General features: G+C 40.2%; 5 protein-coding genes, 1 long non-coding RNA gene and 1 pseudogene across 12 annotated transcripts; 6 read left to right on the top strand and 1 right to left on the bottom strand.

Moving 5' to 3' along the window:
* The first annotated feature begins 543 nt into the window (after positions 1–543).
* On the top strand, positions 544–3,666 carry LOC143211640 (uncharacterized). 3 transcript variants are annotated; one of them, XM_076429476.1, is made up of 4 exons: positions 654–692; positions 755–836; positions 1,053–1,393; positions 1,464–2,934. In XM_076429476.1, the coding sequence occupies exons 2-4, from the start codon at positions 774–776 to the stop codon at positions 2,311–2,313; spliced, it is 1,254 nt and encodes a 417-aa protein (XP_076285591.1). In that variant the 5' UTR covers positions 654–692; positions 755–773; the 3' UTR covers positions 2,314–2,934. The 3 variants fall into 3 exon arrangements, 2 of the variants coding, with proteins under 2 accessions (XP_076285590.1, XP_076285591.1); XM_076429475.1 differs by having other exon boundaries at positions 544–836; positions 1,464–2,933; XR_013009493.1 differs by adding an exon at positions 3,157–3,666 and having other exon boundaries at positions 545–1,393; positions 1,464–3,069.
* Positions 3,667–4,752: 1,086 nt separating this feature from the next.
* Positions 4,753–5,520, top strand: LOC143211645 (uncharacterized). Its single transcript, XM_076429486.1, has 2 exons — positions 4,753–5,022; positions 5,094–5,520. Exons 1-2 carry the CDS (start codon positions 4,753–4,755, stop codon positions 5,187–5,189), a joined length of 366 nt encoding a protein of 121 aa, XP_076285601.1. The 3' UTR covers positions 5,190–5,520.
* A 30-nt stretch (positions 5,521–5,550) lies between these two features.
* On the top strand, positions 5,551–8,533 carry LOC143211641 (uncharacterized). Of its 2 annotated transcripts, XM_076429478.1 has the most exons (4): positions 5,551–6,405; positions 6,501–7,142; positions 7,221–7,989; positions 8,085–8,533. In XM_076429478.1, the coding sequence occupies exons 2-4, from the start codon at positions 6,849–6,851 to the stop codon at positions 8,189–8,191; spliced, it is 1,170 nt and encodes a 389-aa protein (XP_076285593.1). In that variant the 5' UTR covers positions 5,551–6,405; positions 6,501–6,848; the 3' UTR covers positions 8,192–8,533. The 2 variants fall into 2 exon arrangements, with proteins under 2 accessions (XP_076285593.1, XP_076285592.1); XM_076429477.1 differs by having other exon boundaries at positions 6,501–7,989.
* Positions 8,187–13,141, top strand: LOC143211166 (uncharacterized). The gene is made up of 6 exons (XM_076428627.1): positions 8,187–9,573; positions 9,669–9,709; positions 9,762–11,157; positions 11,253–11,351; positions 12,204–12,380; positions 12,456–13,141. Exons 1-5 carry the CDS (start codon positions 8,433–8,435, stop codon positions 12,350–12,352), a joined length of 2,826 nt encoding a protein of 941 aa, XP_076284742.1. The 5' UTR covers positions 8,187–8,432; the 3' UTR covers positions 12,353–12,380; positions 12,456–13,141.
* Positions 12,502–16,170, top strand: LOC143211167 (venom carboxylesterase-6-like; annotated as a pseudogene). The gene is made up of 8 exons (XR_013009398.1): positions 12,502–12,737; positions 13,273–13,375; positions 14,088–14,375; positions 14,494–14,691; positions 14,766–14,943; positions 15,004–15,169; positions 15,245–15,734; positions 15,863–16,170. The product of XR_013009398.1 is annotated as a venom carboxylesterase-6-like (transcript).
* LOC143211648 (uncharacterized) lies at positions 12,601–21,411 on the bottom strand. Its single transcript, XR_013009496.1, has 4 exons — positions 20,826–21,411; positions 16,498–16,700; positions 13,247–13,339; positions 12,601–12,649 (listed from the first exon to the last, which is right to left on the bottom strand). It is a non-coding gene; the product is annotated as an uncharacterized LOC143211648 (long non-coding RNA).
* On the top strand, positions 16,680–23,402 carry LOC143211644 (carboxylic ester hydrolase-like). Of its 3 annotated transcripts, none has more exons than XM_076429484.1 (5): positions 16,680–17,741; positions 20,054–20,138; positions 20,213–20,391; positions 20,452–20,617; positions 20,727–23,402. In XM_076429484.1, the coding sequence occupies exons 1-5, from the start codon at positions 17,547–17,549 to the stop codon at positions 20,753–20,755; spliced, it is 654 nt and encodes a 217-aa protein (XP_076285599.1). In that variant the 5' UTR covers positions 16,680–17,546; the 3' UTR covers positions 20,756–23,402. The 3 variants fall into 3 exon arrangements, with proteins under 3 accessions (XP_076285599.1, XP_076285598.1, XP_076285600.1); XM_076429483.1 differs by having other exon boundaries at positions 21,035–23,402; XM_076429485.1 differs by having other exon boundaries at positions 22,107–23,402.
* The last annotated feature ends 499 nt before the right edge of the window (positions 23,403–23,901 follow it).

Genomic DNA, 23,901 nt, shown 5'->3' on the forward strand with positions numbered 1-23,901 from the left:
CCGACTCGAAAACACGTGTTTGCGAGAGGATGCATTCCGCGGGTTAGTCGCCGAGTCGAAAACACGTGTTTGCGAGAGGATGCATTCCGCGGGTTAGTCGCCGAGTCGAAAACACGTGTTTGCGAGAGGATGCATTCCGCGGGTTAGTCGCCGAGTCGAAAACACGTGTTTGCGAGAGGATGCATTCCGCGGGTTAGTCGCCGACTCGAAAACACGTGTTTGCGAGAGGATGCATTCCGCGGGTTAGTCGCCGAGTCGAAAACACGTGTTTGCGAGAGGATGCATTCCGCGGGTTAGTCGCCGACTCGAAAACACGTGTTTGCGAGAGGATGCATTCCGCGGGTTAGTCGCCGAGTCGAAAACACGTGTTTGCGAGAGGATGCATTCCGCGGGTTAGTCGCCGAGTCGAAAACACGTGTTTGCGAGAGGATGCATTCCGCGGGTTAGTCGCCGAGTCGAAAACACGTGTTTGCGAGAGGATGCATTCCGCGGGTTAGTCGCCGACTCGAAAACACGTGTTTGCGAGAGGATGCATTCCGCGGGTTAGTCGCCGAGTCGAAAACACGTGTTTGCGAGAGGATGCATTCCGCGGGTTAGTCGCCGACTCGAAAACACGTGTTTGCGAGAGGATGCATTCCGCGGGTTAGTCGCCGAGTCGAAAACACGTGTTTGCGAGAGGATGCATTCCGCGGGTTAGTCGCCGAGTCGAGAAGTTTTTGGCGGTTAAATTTTAAAGAGTTACAAGTGATTTCAGGATTTTCAGGGCATTTAAAATGGAAGAGGAAGTTCCTGGTCCATCCCATATGTCACCACCAAAGAAAAATCCGCCAGGGAAGGTAAGTTCGTATTATAAATATTTATTATGCATGCTCATGCATGGCTTTTGGTTGTTTTATTTATTATGCATGATTGGTGTTTGGCTTTGTGTTTCTTTTTCTATTTAGTTTGTGCTATCTGCTCAAAAGCAGATGCTGGTAAATCTGTATAAGCATGTCAATACAGTGAACCCAGGCATGACATACAAGTCTATCGTCCAATCCCTTTCTAAACAGACAGGAATTGGACGGGATACTGTATGCAAAACTCTGGCGGAGTACAAAACAACAGGAAACGTGACATCGCCAAATAAGAAGAAGCGAAGATTGAGCATATTGGAGAAGACATCGGAAGAAGACCTCATAGCCATAAGGAGGAAGGTGCACAGCTTTTGGTTGAATCGGGAGATTCCAACGTTGGACAAGATTCTAGATGCTATTAACAACGATGAAGAACTTCCTTCGTTCAAGAAGACAACACTCCACACGCTTCTAAAATGTATGGAGTTTAAATACATTGTGAGGAAGCGCAACAGCGCCCTAATTGATGAACCCCGTATTGTATATTGGCGGCAACAGTAAGTAACAATCAACATACATTCAAAAATGTTTTTTATACTATTGTACACTATACAATTTACATTGTAGGTACATCGAAAGAATAAGGACCCTACGTGAAGAAGGACGCCCCATCTACTACCTCGATGAAACGTGGATCAACGCCGGGGACTGCAAGAGGAGATTGTGGGTGGATGCAAGTGTCAGCTGCCCAAGGAACGCCGAAGAAAGGGGCTTATCGATAGGCATACCTGCTCCCACCGGAAGAGGTAAGCGTCTAATCATTTTACACGTCGGGTCAGCAGACGGATTTGTACCTGGGGCCCTCCTTTGTTTCGAGTCGAAGAAAGACTCTGCTGATTATCATCATGAGATGAACGGGGACACATTTTTTGAGTGGTTCTGCAAACTTTTGCCCATGCTGCGAGATGGGGCAGTTATTGTTATGGACAATGCGCCATACCACAGCGTGAGGAAGGATAAGTATCCAACGAAGAGTTGGACACGGGATCGAATCATCACGTGGCTCGAGGGTAAGGGGGAACAGGTGAATCCACGGAACGTCAAAGTTCAGTTATTAGCTTTAGTTGATAAATATCGGCAGCCTAACATCTTTGTCATCGATGAATATGCCACAGAACATGGATGTACCGTGGTACGCCTTCCCCCTTACCACTGCGAGCTAAACCCCATTGAGCTCGCATGGGCAAAAGTTAAGGAGTTTATCCGAGCGCGGAATACGACATACAAGTTAGCAGATGTCCGCGAACTTGTACACGAAGCCATCGAAAATGTGTCCACCGACAATTGGCAAAATTTCATTCGCCACGCAATAAAGGAGGAAGACAGGCTCCACGAACTCGACCATATTACTGATTCCGTGTTGGAAGAAAATGGCGAGTTGTTGGAGACGTCTGATGACTCGGACATCGACGTGTAAATTTTTTATAAATAATTTGTAAATATGTATATTTAATTTCTAATTTAATGTAATTTAATGTAATTTAATGTAATTTAATGTAATTTAATGTAATTTAATTTAAGTTAATGTAATTTAATGTAATTTAATTTAAGTTAATGTAATTTAATTTATAACATTTATAAATCGCATTCTTGGCGGACGGCTTCACCGTCAATAGTTGTTATTATTTGAATGCCCACACCAGTCATCCTTTTCCATTTATTTTCCTACATAGTTGTAAGTTATAATTAGTAAATAGTTTGTAAATAGTTGTAAATTATAATTTGTAAATAGTTGTAAGTTATAATTTGTAAATGGTCTGTAAATTGTAATTTGTACATGTTTTGTAAATATTAATATATGAATGTAAATAATAACATATATGAAAATAATGTACAAATTATGTTTTAATTTAAATAAAATATATTAATTCATTATATTTGCAAATAGTCGCGATTTTCTATTCCCTATAATGGCCTATAATTTCATCCTAATTCATTTCATTTCTGGACACCGCGTATATGAAACTTTCAGTCGAGACAGTGGGGAGTGCGTAGTGGAGTGGGAGTTGGGAGGCTCGCAGCAAGGCGCTGCGATCAGTCGAGCTGCGCGAAACGGTACTGCTCTCTCGTTGGATCAAGTTTAGGAGCATGAAATCCAAGTCCGGTACGAAGAAGACCGAACCCAAAAAGAAAGTATTACCAAAGAAATCAACGCGAAAATCATTGTGAAAAAGTTTGTAAATAATGTTTAATTTGCAATATTTGTAATGAAACAGTGTTATCGCGCTTGATAATATGGTTTGAATTTATTAATAAGTAGAAAATTGTACATTTGTACAAACCTGAAGACGTAGCGACTAAAGGTAGTGTATCGACAGAGTTTAGATTCACTACTAGGAGCATGAAATCCAAGTCCGGTACGAAGAAGACCGAACCCAAAAAGAAAGTATTACCAAAGAAATCAACGCCAAAATCATTGTGAAAAAGTTTGTAAATAATGTTTAATTTGCAATATTTGTAATGAAACAGTGTTATCGCGCTTGATAATATGGTTTGAATTTATTAATAAGTAGAAAATTGTACATTTGTACAAACCTGAAGACGTAGCGACTAAAGGTAGTGTATCGACAGAGTTTAGATTCACTACTAGGAGCATGAAATCCAAGTCCGGTACGAAGAAGACCGAACCCAAAAAGAAAGTATTACCAAAGAAATCAACGCCAAAATCGGTTGCACGTACAAACGCAGAGAACAACGAATCTCCCAAGGTTGGCAGACTAAGATCCGCAGCATTCTCAAGCTGTTTTGGTAATTTCAACATAAGTATTGTTACCTCACAAAATGACTGATTGTGAGATATAAAAATAAAATATTTTTATAATACACATATATATATGTATATAATTAATTGACCCTACAGAAAGAATCCTTTTGTTGGCTTATCGTATTATAGTAATGTAGGCCCTACGTTGGGTATTACCGTTGGCCCGACGCTGGCGCAACGTTGGCTGAACGTTGGCCCAACGTTGGCCCTGACTGTTGGCCCAACTGCAAAAAAGAGCGACATTTCTAACGGTTGCCCAACGCAAACCCCCAACGTAGGCCCAACGAAACGCCAACCGTAAATGCTACTAGGGTAGAGTGCCGGCGACGATATACGAAAACGACGAGGACATAGTAAACGAGATTAAACCATCGTCTTCCCGTAAATCTAAAGAGAGTGGATCGCTGCAAACAAAACCAAGCCCTTTGTACGCAGAAGTAAGACCAGGGGGAGAAAACTCTTATGTATGGCCTTGGGCCGCCTAGTATAGTTGAGGGAACTAGACTAGATGGCACCACGATCACAGCACTGTTTAATTCCCTGTCGCTATTGGGCGGAGAATTTGGCGCTAATATTTGAATACTACCTACTACCGCCAAAATCAACGTTCAATTGTCAATCACGTGCCCCGTGCTGTGATTGTGTCAGATTGTGTGAACCATTGCAAAAGCGACGATTTCACAGGATTTTTTTAATAATATTTTATATTTTATCATCACAAAAGAACATTAATAACCTCGAAAAAAGAAGTTTGCTCAGTGTTAAATCAATTTTACAAATAATTTTGCAAAATTGAACGACACTCGGGAAACTTATTTTCGAGCTTATTTTTGGAATTTTGTGCATAAATTACAAAATTTTTTAAAGTTTTTTGTAGGATAGTGGACAGTGAGGTGCAAAGGAGTGCAGCAGTTAGAAGAAAAAGTGAAAAAAGTGCATGAAAAAATAATATTAGTGCAGAAGACACATCTGCAAAGTGAGAAGACGGAATATGCAGATGATAATATAGAAGCAGATGAATATCCAGCATCTGCTACACCGCTGAGAAATGAAGACACTAATCATGAAGAACTGATTACGCCAAGTATAGATATGGTTTACGAAGAAACAGCGTGGGATATTGATGGACACAACGAAGCTGGTCCAAGTACATCATCAGGACAGTTACAGCAGTGTTCAACCCCACAGAAGAGCCAAAATGTACTGCTGCGGGCCATGAAAAAGTGCCAATTGACCCCAACTGCAGCCAGATTGTACAGCGTTGTGAAGAAATTACTGAAACGCAACTGTTATGCTAACAGGAAGAGAGAAGATTTAAAGACACGACTGGAACGAGCAAGAGCCTTATCAGAATCTAGTCTGGTAAGAATGCTGTATTTTCATTGCGTTATTTAATTGTAACTTATTTATAACTTTATGAAATATGTTTTCAGGGAAGGCGCTACACGACGGATGAGAAGATATTGGCCTTGGCACTTCTGAAGCAGTCAGCAAAATCGTACAAGCTACTGAGGAAGCTGTGTAATTGAGAAACAACACTGAAGAAGATGCTAAGGAAAATTCCAGTCGAGACTGGAGTATCACAAGTTGTGATGGAGCATCTTCACCGTCAAGCGGATACCATGAGTGCTCAAGACAAATTATGTATATTTTATTATGTTTATTATTATTTTATTATGTATTGTTATATTACATTAAAATAAAAAATTGTTATATTAAACTATGTTTATACAAAATTATTGTATCCTTGTACTTACAATTAGAGTTTAAAGTAAGCGGTATACTAGGTATATCTATAGCTATATATCTATAGCTATAGAATCGTATAGCTATATATATAGGTTTTAGTTGAGGGTACTAGGATAGATGGCGGTGCTAAACATGGGAGATTGCCCTCCCTGAGTAAGACACAGTCCTTCCATTCAGGACAACGGAAGGACTCGCAGCTCTAGGAACAAGTATAGTTCGTCTGTTTTTCAGGATGGCAAAGAGGCTTTGGTTACAACGGCGGCTGAACCTGTGAGAAAAATCGCTGTAAAGACATCGCGGGCCGTTAAAAGGTCGCTTAGCCCGACGGATGCAACCGAAAGTAACGATGCGAAAAAACGTAAGGAGAATGTCACTGAGAAAACGTCTGTGGCTACTAAAGGTAGAAAAAGTACCAGAGGCGTTGCCGCTACTAGGAGCAATTCTGCGAATATTCTGGATTATATGTCGAGAAGAGATTCGCCGGTGACTCGGACAGCTCGCAACAGTCGGTTAGCAGTAGTCAAGAAAGTTACGGGTCTAAACAGTTGAAGCTAATGATCAGGAGATTGTCTTCCGATACTCCGATACCACCGCCCCTTATACCTACGAGATCAGCGAAAGAGGATGTTAGTGTCAATAGTGCCACAAGCAGTTCATCTAAAGCAGAGAATGAAAAAAGTGCAATTGTAGAGGAAAAAGTATACCCGACCAGAGGAAATAGAAGTAAGAGAGCAGTGAGAAAAAGTTACGTCGAGGATGACAGTTCGGAAATGGGAGAAGAGTCGCAGGAAGTAGAGATGATTATGAACTCTTGGGTGAACAAAGAGAATGTCAAGCAGGAAGAGACGAATGAAAGTACGAAAGGTGTTAGAGGAAGAGGCGCCAGGACTAGGTCAATGAATGTCTCGTTCGCAACGTCGACCCCTACTAAGATAAAGCATAAAATCTTATTCACTGGTATAACCAACGGTTACAGCAAGCTATTATCAAAATTGGGTACGTGTTCCTTCGTCTGTAAACATAAATTATGGTTTAATTTAAAAAAGTTAATTGTATTTCTGTTTGTGCTATAATTTTACGTCTACTCGTAGGATCATCTCAGGTGGAAGACCCAGCTAAATGTACTGTGTTGGTCACAGACAAGGTTCGAAGGACCGTCAAATTTCTGTGCGAAGACCAAGTAGAGGGAGGTATATAGTGTAGATTTCGATACTCCAACGCAAGTTATCGATACTGACCAACCTGTAAATGTAACAGAGAAAGGTAGTGTGAGTTTTGATACACCAACGCAGCTGATTGAAGCGAATGAACCTGAAGACGTAGCAGAGAAAGTTAGCGCAGATTTCGATACTCCAACGCAGGTGATCGAAGTGAGCAAACCTGAAGACGTAGCGACTAAAGGTAGTGTATCGACAGAGTTTAGATTCACTACTAGGAGCATGAAATCCAAGTCCGGTACGAAGAAGACCGAACCCAAAAAGAAAGTATTACCAAAGAAATCAACGCGAAAATCGGTTGCACGTACAAACGCAGAGAACAACGAATCTCCCAAGGTTGGCAGACTAAGATCCGCAGCATTCTCAAGCTGTTTTGGTAATTTCAACATAAGTAGAGTGCCGGCGACGATATACGAAAACGACGAGGACATAGTAAACGAGATTAAACCATCGTCTTCCCGTAAATCTAAAGAGAGTGGATCGCTGCAAACAAAACCAAGCCCTTTGTACGCAGAAGTAAGACACAGTCCTTCCATTCAGGACAACGGAAGGACTTGCAGCTCTAGGAACAAGTATAGTTCGTCTGTTTTTCAGGATGGCAAAGAGGCTTTGGTTACAACGGCGGCTGAACCTGTGAGAAAAATCGCTGTAAAGACATCGCGGGCCGTTAAAAGGTCGCTTAGCCCGACGGATGCAACCGAAAGTAACGATGCGAAAAAACGTAAGGAGAATGTCACTGAGAAAGCGTCTGTGGCTACTAAAGGTAGAAAAAGTACCAGAGGCGTTGCCGCTACTAGGAGCAATTCTGCGAATATTCTGGATTATATGTCGAGAAGAGATTCGCCGGTGTTGAACTCGGACAGCTCGCAACAGTCGGTTAGCAGTAGTCAAGAAAGTTACGGGTCTAAACAGTTGAAGCTAATGATCAGGAGATTGTCTTCCGATACTCCGATACCACCGCCCCTTATACCTACGAGATCAGCGAAAGAGGATGTTAGTGTCAATAGTGCCACAAGCAGTTCATCTAAAGCAGAGAATGAAAAAAGTGCAATTGTAGAGGAAAAAGTATACCCGACCAGAGGAAATAGAAGTAAGAGAGCAGTGAGAAAAAGTTACGTCGAGGATGACAGTTCGGAAATGGGAGAAGAGTCGCAGGAAGTAGAGATGATTATGAACTCTTGGGTGAACAAAGAGAATGTCAAGCAGGAAGAGACGAATGAAAGTACGAAAGGTGTTAGAGGAAGAGGCGCCAGGACTAGGTCAATGAATGTCTCGTTCGCAACGTCGACCCCTACTAAGATAAAGCATAAAATCTTATTCACTGGTATAACCAACGGTTACAGCAAACTATTATCAAAATTGGGTACGTGTTCCTTCGTCTGTAAACATAAATTATGGTTTAATTTAAAAAAGTTAATTGTATTTCTGTTTGTGCTATAATTTTACGTCTACTCGTAGGATCATCTCAGGTGGAAGACCCAGCTAAATGTACTGTGTTGGTCACAGACAAGGTTCGAAGGACCGTCAAATTTCTGTGCGAAGACCAAGTAGAGGGAGGTATATAGTGTAGATTTCGATACTCCAACGCAAGTTATCGATACTGACCAACCTGTAAATGTAACAGAGAAAGGTAGTGTGAGTTTTGATACACCAACGCAGCTGATTGAAGCGAATGAACCTGAAGACGTAGCAGAGAAAGTTAGCGCAGATTTCGATACTCCAACGCAGGTGATCGAAGTGAGCAAACCTGAAGACGTAGCGACTAAAGGTAGTGTATCGACAGAGTTTAGATTCACTACTAGGAGCATGAAATCCAAGTCCGGTACGAAGAAGACCGAACCCAAAAAGAAAGTATTACCAAAGAAATCAACGCGAAAATCGGTTGCACGTACAAACGCAGAGAACAACGAATCTCCCAAGGTTGGCAGACTAAGATCCGCAGCATTCTCAAGCTGTTTTGGTAATTTCAACATAAGTAGAGTGCCGGCGACGATATACGAAAACGACGAGGACATAGTAAACGAGATTAAACCATCGTCTTCCCGTAAATCTAAAGAGAGTGGATCGCTGCAAACAAAACCAAGCCCTTTGTACGCAGAAGTAAGACACAGTCCTTCCATTCAGGACAACGGAAGGACTCGCAGCTCTAGGAACAAGTATAGTTCGTCTGTTTTTCAGGATGGCAAAGAGGCTTTGGTTACAACGGCGGCTGAACCTGTGAGAAAAATCGCTGTAAAGACATCGCGGGCCGTTAAAAGGTCGCTTAGCCCGACGGATGCAACCGAAAGTAACGATGCGAAAAAACGTAAGGAGAATGTCACTGAGAAAACGTCTGTGGCTACTAAAGGTAGAAAAAGTACCAGAGGCGTTGCCGCTACTAGGAGCAATTCTGCGAATATTCTGGATTATATGTCGAGAAGAGATTCGCCGGTGTTGAACTCGGACAGCTCGCAACAGTCGGTTAGCAGTAGTCAAGAAAGTTACGGGTCTAAACAGTTGAAGCTAATGATCAGGAGATTGTCTTCCGATACTCCGATACCACCGCCCCTTATACCTACGAGATCAGCGAAAGAGGATGTTAGTGTCAATAGTGCCACAAGCAGTTCATCTAAAGCAGAGAATGAAAAAAGTGGAATTGTAGAGGAAAAAGTATACCCGACCAGAGGAAATAGAAGTAAGAGAGCAGTGAGAAAAAGTTACGTCGAGGATGACAGTTCGGAAATGGGAGAAGAGTCGCAGGAAGTAGAGATGATTATGAACTCTTGGGTGAACAAAGAGAATGTCAAGCAGGAAGAGACGAATGAAAGTACGAAAGGTGTTAGAGGAAGAGGCGCCAGGACTAGGTCAATGAATGTCTCGTTCGCAACGTCGACCCCTACTAAGATAAAGCATAAAATCTTATTCACTGGTATAACCAACGGTTATAGCAAGCTATTATCAAAATTGGGTACGTGTTCCTTCGTCTGTAAACATAAATTATGGTTTAATTTAAAAAAGTTAATTGTATTTCTGTTTGTGCTATAATTTTACGTCTACTCGTAGGATCATCTCAGGTGGAAGACCCAGCTAAATGTACTGTGTTGGTCACAGACAAGGTTCGAAGGACCGTCAAATTTCTGTGCGAAGACCAAGTAGAGGGAGGTATATAGTGTAGATTTCGATACTCCAACGCAAGTTATCGATACTGACCAACCTGTAAATGTAACAGAGAAAGGTAGTGTGAGTTTTGATACACCAACGCAGCTGATTGAAGCGAATGAACCTGAAGACGTAGCAGAGAAAGTTAGCGCAGATTTCGATACTCCAACGCAGGTGATCGAAGTGAGCAAACCTGAAGACGTAGCGACTAAAGGTAGTGTATCGACAGAGTTTAGATTCACTACTAGGAGCATGAAATCCAAGTCCGGTACGAAGAAGACCGAACCCAAAAAGAAAGTATTACCAAAGAAATCAACGCGAAAATCGGTTGCACGTACAAACGCAGAGAACAACGAATCTCCCAAGGTTGGCAGACTAAGATCCGCAGCATTCTCAAGCTGTTTTGGTAATTTCAACATAAGTAGAGTGCCGGCGACGATATACGAAAACGACGAGGACATAGTAAACGAGATTAAACCATCGTCTTCCCGTAAATCTAAAGAGAGTGGATCGCTGCAAACAAAACCAAGCCCTTTGTACGCAGAAGTAAGACACAGTCCTTCCATTCAGGACAACGGAAGGACTCGCAGCTCTAGGAACAAGTATAGTTCGTCTGTTTTTCAGGATGGCAAAGAGGCTTTGGTTACAACGGCGGCTGAACCTGTGAGAAAAATCGCTGTAAAGACATCGCGGGCCGTTAAAAGGTCGCTTAGCCCGACGGATGCAACCGAAAGTAACGATGCGAAAAAACGTAAGGAGAATGTCACTGAGAAAGCGTCTGTGGCTACTAAAGGTAGAAAAAGTACCAGAGGCGTTGCCGCTACTAGGAGCAATTCTGCGAATATTCTGGATTATATGTCGAGAAGAGATTCGCCGGTGTTGAACTCGGACAGCTCGCAACAGTCGGTTAGCAGTAGTCAAGAAAGTTACGGGTCTAAACAGTTGAAGCTAATGATCAGGAGATTGTCTTCCGATACTCCGATACCACCGCCCCTTATACCTACGAGATCAGCGAAAGAGGATGTTAGTGTCAATAGTGCCACAAGCAGTTCATCTAAAGCAGAGAATGAAAAAAGTGCAATTGTAGAGGAAAAAGTATACCCGACCAGAGGAAATAGAAGTAAGAGAGCAGTGAGAAAAAGTTACGTCGAGGATGACAGTTCGGAAATGGGAGAAGAGTCGCAGGAAGTAGAGATGATTATGAACTCTTGGGTGAACAAAGAGAATGTCAAGCAGGAAGAGACGAATGAAAGTACGAAAGGTGTTAGAGGAAGAGGCGCCAGGACTAGGTCAATGAATGTCTCGTTCGCAACGTCGACCCCTACTAAGATAAAGCATAAAATCTTATTCACTGGTATAACCAACGGTTACAGCAAGCTATTATCAAAATTGGGTACGTGTTCCTTCGTCTGTAAACATAAATTATGGTTTAATTTAAAAAAGTTAATTGTATTTCTGTTTGTGCTATAATTTTACGTCTACTCGTAGGATCATCTCAGGTGGAAGACCCAGCTAAATGTACTGTGTTGGTCACAGACAAGGTTCGAAGGACCGTCAAATTTCTGTGCGAAGACCAAGTAGAGGGAGGTATATAGTGTAGATTTCGATACTCCAACGCAAGTGATCGATACTGACCAACCTGTAAATGTAACAGAGAAAGGTAGTGTGAGTTTTGGAAAAAACGTAAGGAGAATTATCGAAATCTGCGCTAACTTTCTCTGCTACGTCTTCAGGTTCATTCGCTTCAATCAGCTGCGTTGGTGTATCAAAACTCACACTACCTTTCTCTGTTACATTTACAGGTTGATACGTATCATCGTCGCTGATCAAGTTCTCCAACAAATTCTGCGAGCTGCTTCGGTCAATTTCCGAGCACTCATCGTCGAAGTTCGTAGCTATCGACAACTCTAGGCAATCCTGCGAACCTCTTTGACCGTTCTCCAACTGTTCAGAATTGCCGGAGTTTTCATCCTTCGCGGCTACAGCTTGTTCAGGCCGATCGACCGCATTGCTACATGATTCCTCCTCTTTAATCTCACTCTTTCCTACTTCCATAGAAACGTCTGCCTTTAATTTTGCCTCTTCCGTTTGTCCCTGTTCAACAGCGCTTGCTCCTTTATCGCTTTCGACCAAAGCGTTCTGCACTTCGGTCTTCCTCAGCGTGTTCAGATCATCGATATCTACATCATGTTGCGTTTCTACATCATGGATGTCTGTTACAAAATGCTGGGTGTCCACGTCCTCCTCGTGTTGCGTCTCCATGTTATGGATATCGGCCTGATCGCGAGACTGCTTGGCAGCAAGGAAGCTGTCCAAGCAGATCTTTTGAGTTTCAACGTCGTGGATGTCGTCGGACAAATTGCTCTGAGATTCAAATGAATTTTGCGTCTCCATATCATGAATACTGACCCCCTTTTCACCCAAGTTCTCCTTCCCCAGTGCTGAAGAGCCTCTGGAGTCGTTCATACTGTTGTCGCTGGAAGAGTCTAGAAGATAATTCTTGCGGCTGCTGGCAGAACTTCTCACTGGTAGCGATGGTCGTCGGAATATGGAGTCTCCTTTCTCTGCTTGGGTTCCTGGGATTATAGAGACGTTCTCCTCCGATGTCGATGAAAGGTTCTGAGCAAGATCATGTAATAGGATTAAAAGACTGTTCCAAAATTTATTATTTCTGGATTTAACTGGTTTTAGATGATGATTACCATCGATGTATCCGGCGTTACTGGGATAATCATATTCTCAGTCCCCGAGTGACTTATCACAAGAGTTTCTGGTATCAACAACTCGTCCTTTGCACCAAGCACTGAGTAAATGGCCCGTACCATGCCGAATTCGACGACGCTTCCTCCTTTTAGCTCGTAATATCGACCGGACATTAAAACAGACTGCAAACGAAATTATATTATTGTTTCCGGTTGATGAATCGAAACCAAAATTTAGATTATTTCGATGTCAGGAGGACTCATTTACTAGGTAATGTGTACTGTCGTAATTGCTATTGCGCAGAGTATGGATAAACAAAGTGAAGGTTGCGATTTTTAAGTACTTTATCTGTGGCTATAATGAAATGTTCGATTTTAGAATGCAAATGTTGTTATAAAACGTTTTGATCAAGAAAATTGAAATTCATTGGCAGAACACCTTGATTGCAGTGATGGTTATTTTTATGAATAAATCTATTTTAGAAAGTTGCGTTTGTTTAACGTTACTGTTTAACATCGGACGTTTCGTATGTAACGATCTAATAACAAAGACTTATGGAACCTGTTTCGTTAGTATAACCATAAATTCAGACGAACATTGCTGGTATTTTAACAAATATACTTTTATTATAGATTATTCCCTGCGAGTTGATAAATAAAAATTGATTTTCCCCATCCAACGCTGTTTTATGTAGAAAATACATCACAAATTTTTAATCAAGCCCTCACCGTGCTATACTTTCTATAATTTATACTTAAATATAAATAACATTTCATTACACTGTCGAGCTTCGTCTTGTTTGAAGAATTCAAGTCGCAAATCCATGTTTTGTTGCTGTTCACTTCGATGTCTGCGTGCTTCTTGGACACTGTCTGCAAAAGAAATTGATCGTAGCATCACGATTTCTGGTAATTGAACATGCACTTAAATATTAATTGTTTAATTCTTCAAACAAAGTTTCGGGCGCAAGGAATAAATAATATAATCGAATAAGTTTTTTAGAATTATTATCTAAAATATAATTTTGAAGGTTCAGTTATAATGGGTTTTCAATGTTTATATTGGAAATAAATTCTATATTTCAAATTCACCGCGTCCACTAAACAGTCTTCGCGCCCTCTTTCTATTCTTTTGAACACTCTTTTGTTTTTCTCACTATTCACTCTTCTACCTTCTTTTCTCTCCATCTTGAACGACCATTGTGTGTATAATAAAGTGTGCAATATTATTCTACAAGTCTGTATTTATTTAAAGTAAGACTGATTCTGATCCCGGCTGAATATCCTGAATAACAAATTCTAACAGTTTACCGAATACTATATCTATTATCACATTCTGTTATCATTGTGTTACGAACGGAATGAACTTTGAAGGACCTTTTTGATACGGTCACGAAAACATCAATAAAATGATAGAATACAAAATTAATAAAAAGTTTTATCTTAAAAAAGAACTTCTGATTCAGCACGTTTGAAATTGTTAAATTCTTAACTCACGCTCGAAATTCTTTTTTCAAAAGTGAATTTCCACAATCATTAAAGGCTTGTGCTCTCTTCTCTTGCGAGAATTCTTCCATAAAGATTTATGGAAAAACTCATTGACTATCCAACGTTTTTTCAGCCCCCTCACCGAATACCCCCATGGATCGGCGAAATTTCTGCAACGAAATTCAGCTCCCCATGCTTGCAATACACTCAAAGGGCTGACGCCAAGAACGAGAAGGTAATAGGCTCCGAAGATTGTCTGTATCTAAACGTCTATGTGCCAGAACGCGACTAAGCGGCCGCGAAGCCCATGCCAGTCCTCTTTTGGATTCATGGGGGAGCCTTCATGTATGGTAATGGAATGGACATGGGTGCTAAATTCCTCATGGACCAGGATGTAGTATTTATCGTCTGGGAATACTAGGTACTCAAATATACTAATCGCTAGACTGTGTCTAAATCCGCAGTCTACCATCGTAATTTCTTCCGTCTCCAACGATTTTAAATTAAATCCGCTGATAGACGTAAACTTTTCCTCGTAGGTTTCCTCAGCACAGAAGATGAAATAGTCCCTGGCAATATGGGACTGAAGGATCAGAGCATGGCTTTGAGATGGGTTTCAGAGAATATCGAATGGTTCGGCGGTGATCCAAAGAAACTGACTTTGGCGGGCTTAAGTGCTGGTGGTGCGAGTGTCCACTATCAGTATTTATCGCCTATGAGTGCTGGCCTCTTCCAAGGTAAGTCACTGAATCAACAACTAAATAGATGTGAAATTTTTCCGAGGTTCAAAAAATCCTTTGCCATATTGCAGCTGGTATCTCCGTTAGCGGTACATCTTTCAACTCTTGGACACAGACTGAAAACGCCTTAGAGAAAGCCCAGAAAGTTGCTGCCCTCATGGGTTGCCCACAGCTAACAACAGGGACATAATACGTTGCTTGAGATTCCGTCCATCTCGGTCTCTGGTTGCATGTACTCAAGAGTTTCAGGTGAGCACTCTCTTTTTTGTACCAAAATTTGCTATTTTAAACATATTTGTTCGACTCTAGAAATTTTATTTCAACCCGTTCACGCCATTTGGACCAGTTGTTGAAAAAGCTGGAGACGAACCGTTCATCGACCGCCCTCCTATCGAAATTGTAAACAGCGGAGACATGCAAGATGTTCCTTGGCTCACTAGCGTGACCAGCGAAGAGGGATTGTACCCGGTTGCAGGTAAAAATAAGTTGCAAAAATCTAACGTATCTGCACCTTAAGCTTGGACTTCTTTTTAACGAATCGGGTTTACAGAATTCATTGCCATACCAGAAGCTCTGAAAGCATTGGACGATAACTGGGACCTTCTCGCTCCTCATTTCCTGGATTATAATTACACTTTGCCTAAGGAGAAGCACGTCGAGGTTGCCAGGCTGATCAAACAACACTATTTTGGAACAAAGAAGATAGACGAGACAACGACGAAACCCTTAGTACAAATGGCTGGAGACAGATTCTTCGTTGTCGGCAGCGAGAAAGCTGCCAGAATGCAGGCAAAAGTTAATAAGGAACCTGTATGGTATTATTATTATACTTACAGAGGTGCAACAAGTTTGAGCGACGCTATGAGTGGAACTCGCAACAACTATGGTATGTTATTTGTATAGAGATTACAATATGGGAGAAAGAAGTAAAATGTATCGAATCATCTGTGCACTCAATACCTGGACTCCACCACAACACCGCGTGACCTCGAGATACAACAACTTATGATAGACTTATGGGTATCGTTTGCAAATAACAGGTAAGTCCATGTAATAAATTGTATGATGGTTATGGGTAGAGAGCAGATCTTTATGCAGTGGATCTTTACTATTTTATATATAAATTACACCTACTCATTTTCATCATGAACATTTTTCTGAGATACAGAGTTCCTGACATGGGTGGAGTAAAGTGGCCTAGACTAAATCCTAACAAAAAATCACTGGAATATTTGCACATCGCTGGACCAGACAAAATTTCCATGGACAGTAATGCTAACTTTGGACAGAAAGACTTTTGGAGTTCTATCGATTTTAATGAAAACAAATTAAGAAATACTCAGAGTAGGCAAACTCAAAGGGAGGAATTATAAAAATCTTTTATATTTTATATTCTAAAAATAATGTTACTATTAATATAACTGAACTAAGAAATTATTCGAGTATAATAAACTGTGGAGCGACACTACTTTTATATATCCTCTATTTATTATAATAAACCCGATAAATTCTGATATACTCTCGCTATAACAATAAAATACATTTATATTAAAAGTGCTAGTACGATAGAAGGATAAATATTGAAAAACTTAATTGATTGTTTAGTATGATATCGCACTAAGGGTTCCTACCAATTTTGTTAATTCCCTACTCGATTGTATAGGTGATAGAGCCAGTTTGGCGATAACGCTGCACCGAGAAGAGAGGAGAGGGGGGAGGAGGTCGAATGCAAAGTACATACCAGTAGCAAGAAAAAAGAAGAAAGAATTCGGTTACACATGATTAACAAAATTTACGACATACGTGCCAGCGAAGTTATTCTTGAGAATGCTGTTTCCTGTCTGTGATATTAATTTAGGATTGCATAATGCAGTTGTTCTTCGAGAACTTCGTCGACAGTCCCAATAGCGTTCGCAAGCGTCATAAATCCCAGATTTCTCCAAGTGCTCCAAAATATGAGGTCTGAAGGTCGGAAGGTCTGTACCATCACGGTACACGCGTCGGGCCTGATGGAAAAATGTTAGCATCGCATTGGTATTTTAAACAATAGAGTAAACCATACAGTTTTTCTTTCTTTTCCACTCGCTATCATTTTCTATGTTCTACAGTTATTTCATACCGTCAATAAAACCACAAAATACAGTTGAAATTATATCGTATTTGGTGTAATTTGAATAAGAAAAATAATGAAAAATAAACAATTCTATCATTGACATTACATTGTGAGAACTCGTGAGCCTGTAAACGGTGCCGGCGACACGCTTGGGCCACACGAACCGTATTTCATTCTGTCCTTCTCTATGTTCGCGCTCTCGATTGAAGTCTCGGCGCGGTAGACGCAGTGTCCCTACACCATCGCCTTCCGTGCAGAACACGGCTCTTGTGGACACCGATTGAAGAATTACTGTATGTAAATATATTGAAATATTTCGAAGGTAATTTCAACGGCGCGGGGCCGGTTGGTGCCGAGGCGCTGAAGACTTTTTGAACGTTTTTGTTTTACCTACGCCACATACGATCAAACTCGGAGTATTTTCATGTTCTTGAAGGTATCTGGCTTTGGGGTTAGAAAAAAACACAACAATTTGGAGGAACCGTTTTTGAAAATGTCGCTCGGCAGCGAACATGTTAAGACATCTAAGTATATTCGCGGCATTACAATGACGATTGCCGTTGAAAACAGGGATGGGAAGAAATTTACTGATCTTGTACTCTAGATTGTACTATAGAGCAAATGCAGTGCGCTTATTTGTCGCCGTACTTATCTAAGTCAACATTAGCATCGCCCAAGGATCGAAAAAGTACGCGATAAATAAAGCAGACCGGTCCGAGTTGCTTCAGTTTGATCCAAGATGACGAGAGCGTGGCTTCTCGTGGTCCTCCTCGGATGTTTCACCTTCGGATGGACTTTGGAGACCGCGCCGAAAGTTAAAACACCCTTAGGCTGCATCAAGGGCTACTGTAAGCTATCTGCCAATGGAAGACAATATCAAGCCTACGAGGGAATTCCTTACGCTTTGCCACCGATCGGAAAACTTCGATTCAAAGTAAGCAGATCAATTACACTGTCCAACACCAAATTTGATTTCAATATACTGTTGGGTCCTTCTTATAGAGTTTTTTACGCTGATTCCGAATCTGGTTTTAATTTTTTTCCTATACGTCCAGTTTTTGAGAAAATGGAGTTTTAAAAAAAGACATATTTTTCAACTTTAAACAAATATTGCGATGTTATTATAAAAGATATTGAATTGTTGTTTACAGCAAAAGATTCTGTAGACTTTCCCGAATACAGTGATATCCAATATTAATACATTATGATTGTTTAAACATGTTTAAACAATGATTAAAGACGGAGATGCACCACTTTTGCACCAATTTTTGCGGATATTTTCGAATTTATCTCAAAAAATAAGGGTCCAGCGAAAAATTGAACTATACCACGCGAAAGAGCAGACTTTTATCTTGAGAAACCCCCCTGTGAAGTTTGCATGGTCGACGTTTTTACCGAACCAGAAAGCAAAATATCTTCGCCCGACATGCGTTGACGCCAGTGGTGCTCTTCCACTAGCGCGGTCGTTCGTCGGGATACGGCGCGGCGCGCTGCGATGAAACGGCGCGTGGCTATAAGCGCGCAATTATGTCAGCTTACTTAAATGTAATATTTTATTAAATGTTATATTATTGTTATTTATTATTTATTAGTATATTTATACTGTATAAATTATTTTTGTATTTTTTAATGTTAGTCTCTCGTTTATAGTATATTTAATACAAAAAATACCTTTTGTAACAAAAAAATAATTTATTCACACACTACACTATTACACTATTTACAATGCTAATATATATGTGTACACTATTCAGATATAATACATTATATCGATTTAATATGGAGCAAACTATTTTAATTATGTATTTAAGTCAATAAAAATAGTCCCGTTAATATTGAGTTTGGACTTATTTTACTCGGAAGAATCTCGAGTGTTCATTGGCACTATAATTACAATACATAGATAAGACGACAATTACTGAAAATAAAATTTTTCAGTCACCGCATTGCAGACTTTCCTTACATTGTATGTATTCCGTTGTCCGTAGACCGTCATTTATTTCAAAATATGTATCGTGTTGGTTCTTAAGAAAACTGATGCCAGAGTTCAGTTTCGGCTTTGTGTTTGTTGAAATCAGTCTTGTCAAGCATTTCAAATCTGCATTGCTACGTATAAAACATCATAAAAAACATTTATAGTTAGTTATAGTATTTTAGTTGTTCTGTATATAATATATGTATTTTAGTAGTGTATTATATCTGAATAGTGTACACATATATATTAGCATTGTAAATAGTGTAATAGTGTAGTGTGTGAATAAATTATTTTTTTGTTACAAAAGGTATTTTTTGTATTAAATATACTATAAACGAGAGACTAACATTAAAAAATACATAAAATAATTTATACAGAATAAATATACTAATAAATAATAAATAACAATAATATAACATTTAATAAAATATTACATTTAAGTAAGCTGACATAATTGGGCGCTTATAGCCACGCGCCGTTTCATCGCAGCGCGCCGCGCCGTATCCCGACGAACGACCGCGCTAGTGGAAGAGCACCACTGGCGTCAACGCATGTCGGGCGAAGATATTTTGCTTTCTGGTTCGGTAAAAACGTCGACCATGCAAACTTCACAGGGGGGTTTCTCAAGATAAAAGTCTGCTCTTTCGCGTGGTATAGTTCAATTTTTCGCTGGACCCTTATTTTTTGAGATAAATTCGAAAATATCCGCAAAAATTGGTGCAAAAGTGGTGCATCTCCGTCTTTAATCATTGTTTAAACATGTTTAAACAATCATAATGTATTAATATTGGATATCACTGTATTCGGGAAAGTCTACAGAATCGTTTGCTGTAAACAACAATTCAATATCTTTTATAATAACATCACAATATTTGTTTAAAGTTGAAAAATATGTTTTTTTTTCAAAGCCATGATTTTCAAAAACTGGACGTATAGGAAAAAAATTAAAACCAGATTCGGAATCAGCGCAAAAAACTCTATAAGAAGGACCCAACAGTATATTGAAATCACAAAAAAAGTTGAAATTTGTTGGACAGTGTTATTAACCGCTTGAATATTTAAACTGACCATGGGATAGTCTAAAGATCGTTTAAATGAATCTATACTTCGTCTACCGACAGTTACCTAACTGTTTCACAAGCTCTCAACCGGGGATAACGAGTTAACATGTTTATCGGTAACATTTCAATAGTCTATTTCAATTAGAAGATCAACGATTAAGAATTGCTCGATAAATTTTATCTTTTATCAAAGTTTAAATTTTATCAAAGAAACTGACTTTGGTGGGCTTTAGTGCTGGTGGTGCGAGTGTCCACTATCATTATTTATCGCCTATGAGTGCTGGCCTCTTCCAAGGTAAATCACTGAATCAACGACTAAATAGATCTGAAATTTTTCCTTGGTTCAAAAACTCCTTTGCCATATTGCAGCCGGTATCTCCGTTAGCGGTACATCTTTCAACTCTTGGCCACAGACTGAAAACGCCTTAGGAAAAGCCCAGGAAGTTGCTGCCCTCATGGGTTGCCCCACAGCTAACAAGATGGAGATGATACATTGCTTGAGATTCCAACCATCTCGGTCTCTGGTTGCATCTACTAAGGAGTTCCAGGTGAGTGCTCTCGATTTTGTACTAAAATTTGCTATTTTAAACATATTTGTTCGACTCTAGAAATTTTATTTCAACCCGTTCACGCCATTTGGACCAGTTGTTGAAAAAGCTGGAGACGAACCGTTCATCGACCGCCCTCCTATCGAAATTGTAAACTGCGGAGACGTGCAAGATGTTTCTTGGCTCACTAGTGTGACCAGCGAAGAGGGATTGTACCCGGTTGCAGGTAAAAATAAGTTGCAAGAATCTAACGTATCTATACCTTAGTACGCGGTTATAGTGGAGGATCGAAGATAGCGTAGCATCAAGGAGAGCTGTACGGTGCGTGTTTATAGTGGAGCGGCGGAGTCTGGGACGGAACTAATAACAGTATATATAGATATAAAACGGTAGACGGTTGGAAAAAAAACTGTTTACCCGACCAGGATTCGAACCTCGGTCTACCGCTTGGTAGTCCAACTCTTTAGCTGATTGGCCCACCGACGATCTTATAAAACCGTCGAAAATTTTGGTATATGTATCGCAAAGAATGACTCTCGTAGCTTTTGGCGCGATAGGCACACGCACGCAAAAACTGCAGCGACACCAACGCCGCCTGACATTCGGGATACGCAACTTACTGGTTAAACTATTCCCATTACAGCTTGGACTAGTGATGGGCACCATCGACTAAAAACTATCGACTAAATCGATAGTATTCAACTACTATTTTCAGTCGACTGATTTTTTAAACTATCGACTGAATTTAGTAGTGGTGGGGTTACTATTTTCAGTCGACTGTTTACACGTCGCCATCTTGAAATTTCAAATGTCAGTGTCAGACGATGAAACGAAAAGGTTAGAAATACATAATTATGACAGGACGTGCAAATATGCAAGTAATGAAATATGTAATAGATACTTCAATACTTTAATTCATATTGGATGTTAAAATCTTATTGCTATTTATGCAATATAAACTATATATGCGATATAAATAAATTGTGTACATTTATATTTATAACATAGTGTATGAATTTATTATTAAATAAAGACAAAATCATTCAATCACGAAATTTAATATCTCTGTACTGTCCCATACTGTCCTACTATTCATTTAACTAGCGAACATCGAGAATAAGAGTAAATACGAGAATAACCTGTAAACGACTGAAAACTATCGACTAAATTCAGTTACTGAATCAGTCGCTTAAAACTATCGAGCTATTGGTTGAATTTTAACGGCGGGTGTTTTGAATAAATTTTATAAGATTTACTATCAAATACATTCACTCATTAGCGATATCGAATTATTAAAAATTATTTTTATTATTATTAATTATTTAATTATTGTCTGGTATATTTACCCCAATTTACTCTTACTGTGCCTATAATACTGAGTGAGCACTGCAGTACAATGCTGTAAGAGTGAGTGAGAAATGAGATCTATACGTAGGCATAGACTATAGCCCGCAATCTAGACGTATAACCACTAAAACGAAATTTCAGTCGACTAAAAACTATCGACTAAATATTCGATAGTATGTACCCTGATAACCAAATTCTCGATTTTTGCCTGGGATTCTCCGCGCGTATTAGTAGCTATTTTTGCCGTCTAATAGCGGAGGGCAATAGCAGAAGGCAAATTGAAGGCAGCCAGCCGGCCGAAGCTGAATTTGTTTAAGAGGGCAGTACCGTCGCGTCTACTGATCTGATTGGCTAATATCGTTTTACAGGGCCGCATCGTCGGTGAGGGTAGTTCGCACTGATGTGGCAGATGTCAGCAGCGAAGTAATCGAGCGCACGAGGAAGAAGATCGATCGACACCAATCGATACGATCAGCGTGTCGTTCGGAATAACGCATACGGTCGTGCGCAGGCGCGGCAGCTCCCCACTACGCACAGATGCACATTTTGTGCACATGCAAATTTTACTTATTCTCATATTTATGTTATTTTTCTTAGACTGCGGATCTTTATGCGAAATAAAAATTGTCTGCATAGATTGCAAGAGATGGAAACTATAAAAATTGCATTGCCATACCATTTTCTCTACAGTTCAATTTCAATTCATTACATTTCGAAATTTATTGAAATGTGTTTATGGAAAAAAAGTGTCGTTCGACGGAAAAGAAAATTTATATTTTTTTTATGACTACTATACACTTATTTTAATGTTTAAATATTAATAATTTTAAATTCAGACTACTCAATATCAGAAGGGATAATAAATGAATGAAGTAGGAAATAATAAATATTATATTTTTTCATTTAGTTTGATTATTTTTCTTTATTAGTCAACTATTAGTCAAATTTTTACAAACCTTGACTTGCGCGAACACAGAAGATGATTTGCAGGACAAATCTGATAAACAGGTTCTGGATGATCAGCTTTTCTTCGTAACTCCTCCCGTGAATCGCTCGAGTACAGTGCTGCTCTCACCGCATTTCTTCTTGGTTGAAAATGGTTGAAAAGAGGATTGTCTTATTATACAGACCTGCACAGACCTGGGCGACGCTGGCTCGAAAAATACATGTTGCTGTTGCTGCTTCTCACCAAAGAGGACTGAAGAGGACTAATCCCAACTAATCCTGACTAATCCTCTTTGCTTCTCACCTTCTCTTGCTCAGTAACACTCAATTACACTCAGTAAGACAGTTCCAGTCCCCACGTCATCCACTCCGACAAAGGAGTTGCAGGCTGCAACAGGCTGCAAATGGCTGCAACTTGCAGCAACATGTGTTTTTCGAGCCAGCGTCGCCCAGATCTGTTATATATTCGCCAATCACATCATCACATCAGTACGACTCGACGGTACTGCCCTCTTAAACAAATTCAGCTTCGGCCGGCTGGCTGCCTTCAATTTGCCTTCAATTTGCCTTCAATTTGCCTTCTGCTATTGCCCTCCGCTATTAGACGGCAAAAATAGCTACTAATACGCGCGGAGAATCCCAGGCAAAAATCGAGTTAATCCCACCTTGAGCAACTCGAACAATAGCGCAGCTCGGAACGGGCCAATTCTTAGCTCTAGGTAGGATTATCCCTCGGCAGGCCTGGTTATCAGGGTAGTAACTAAATAGTAATTAGTCGATAGTTGAATTTAGTCGATAATGCCCATCACTAGTACTGGGTATGTACATGTACATGGCGCACCCGCTGATCCCCCTCACCCCCCATATAAGCCAAGCGTAGGCACTGTCGATGAGCATAGCTTATACATCTTTCGAGAACGTGACGTCACACCGTCTTTATCTTTTCCGAGGGCCAAATTATCTGCGCCGGGTCTATAGCAGTGTGCCCAGATTCCACGTTTTTTTTCGCGCATGCGCGTCAAACCAGTAACGTAGCTATGTTGCGGCCGATGCGATGATGTAGCAGAGCCCTGAGGCAGCTACAGTCAGCGGCGGTAATAAGTGGACACGCTTAAAAATCGCATAACTTTTTAGAAATTGGTCCAAAGGACTTGAATTTTTTTAAGATGTTAGACCGACTAGTTCGCTAGAGAATAAGTAAACTAAAATTTATTACGA

Source organism: Lasioglossum baleicum, chromosome 8 (assembly GCF_051020765.1).
Source record: "Lasioglossum baleicum chromosome 8, iyLasBale1, whole genome shotgun sequence".
Classification (NCBI taxonomy): domain Eukaryota; kingdom Metazoa; phylum Arthropoda; class Insecta; order Hymenoptera; family Halictidae; genus Lasioglossum; species Lasioglossum baleicum.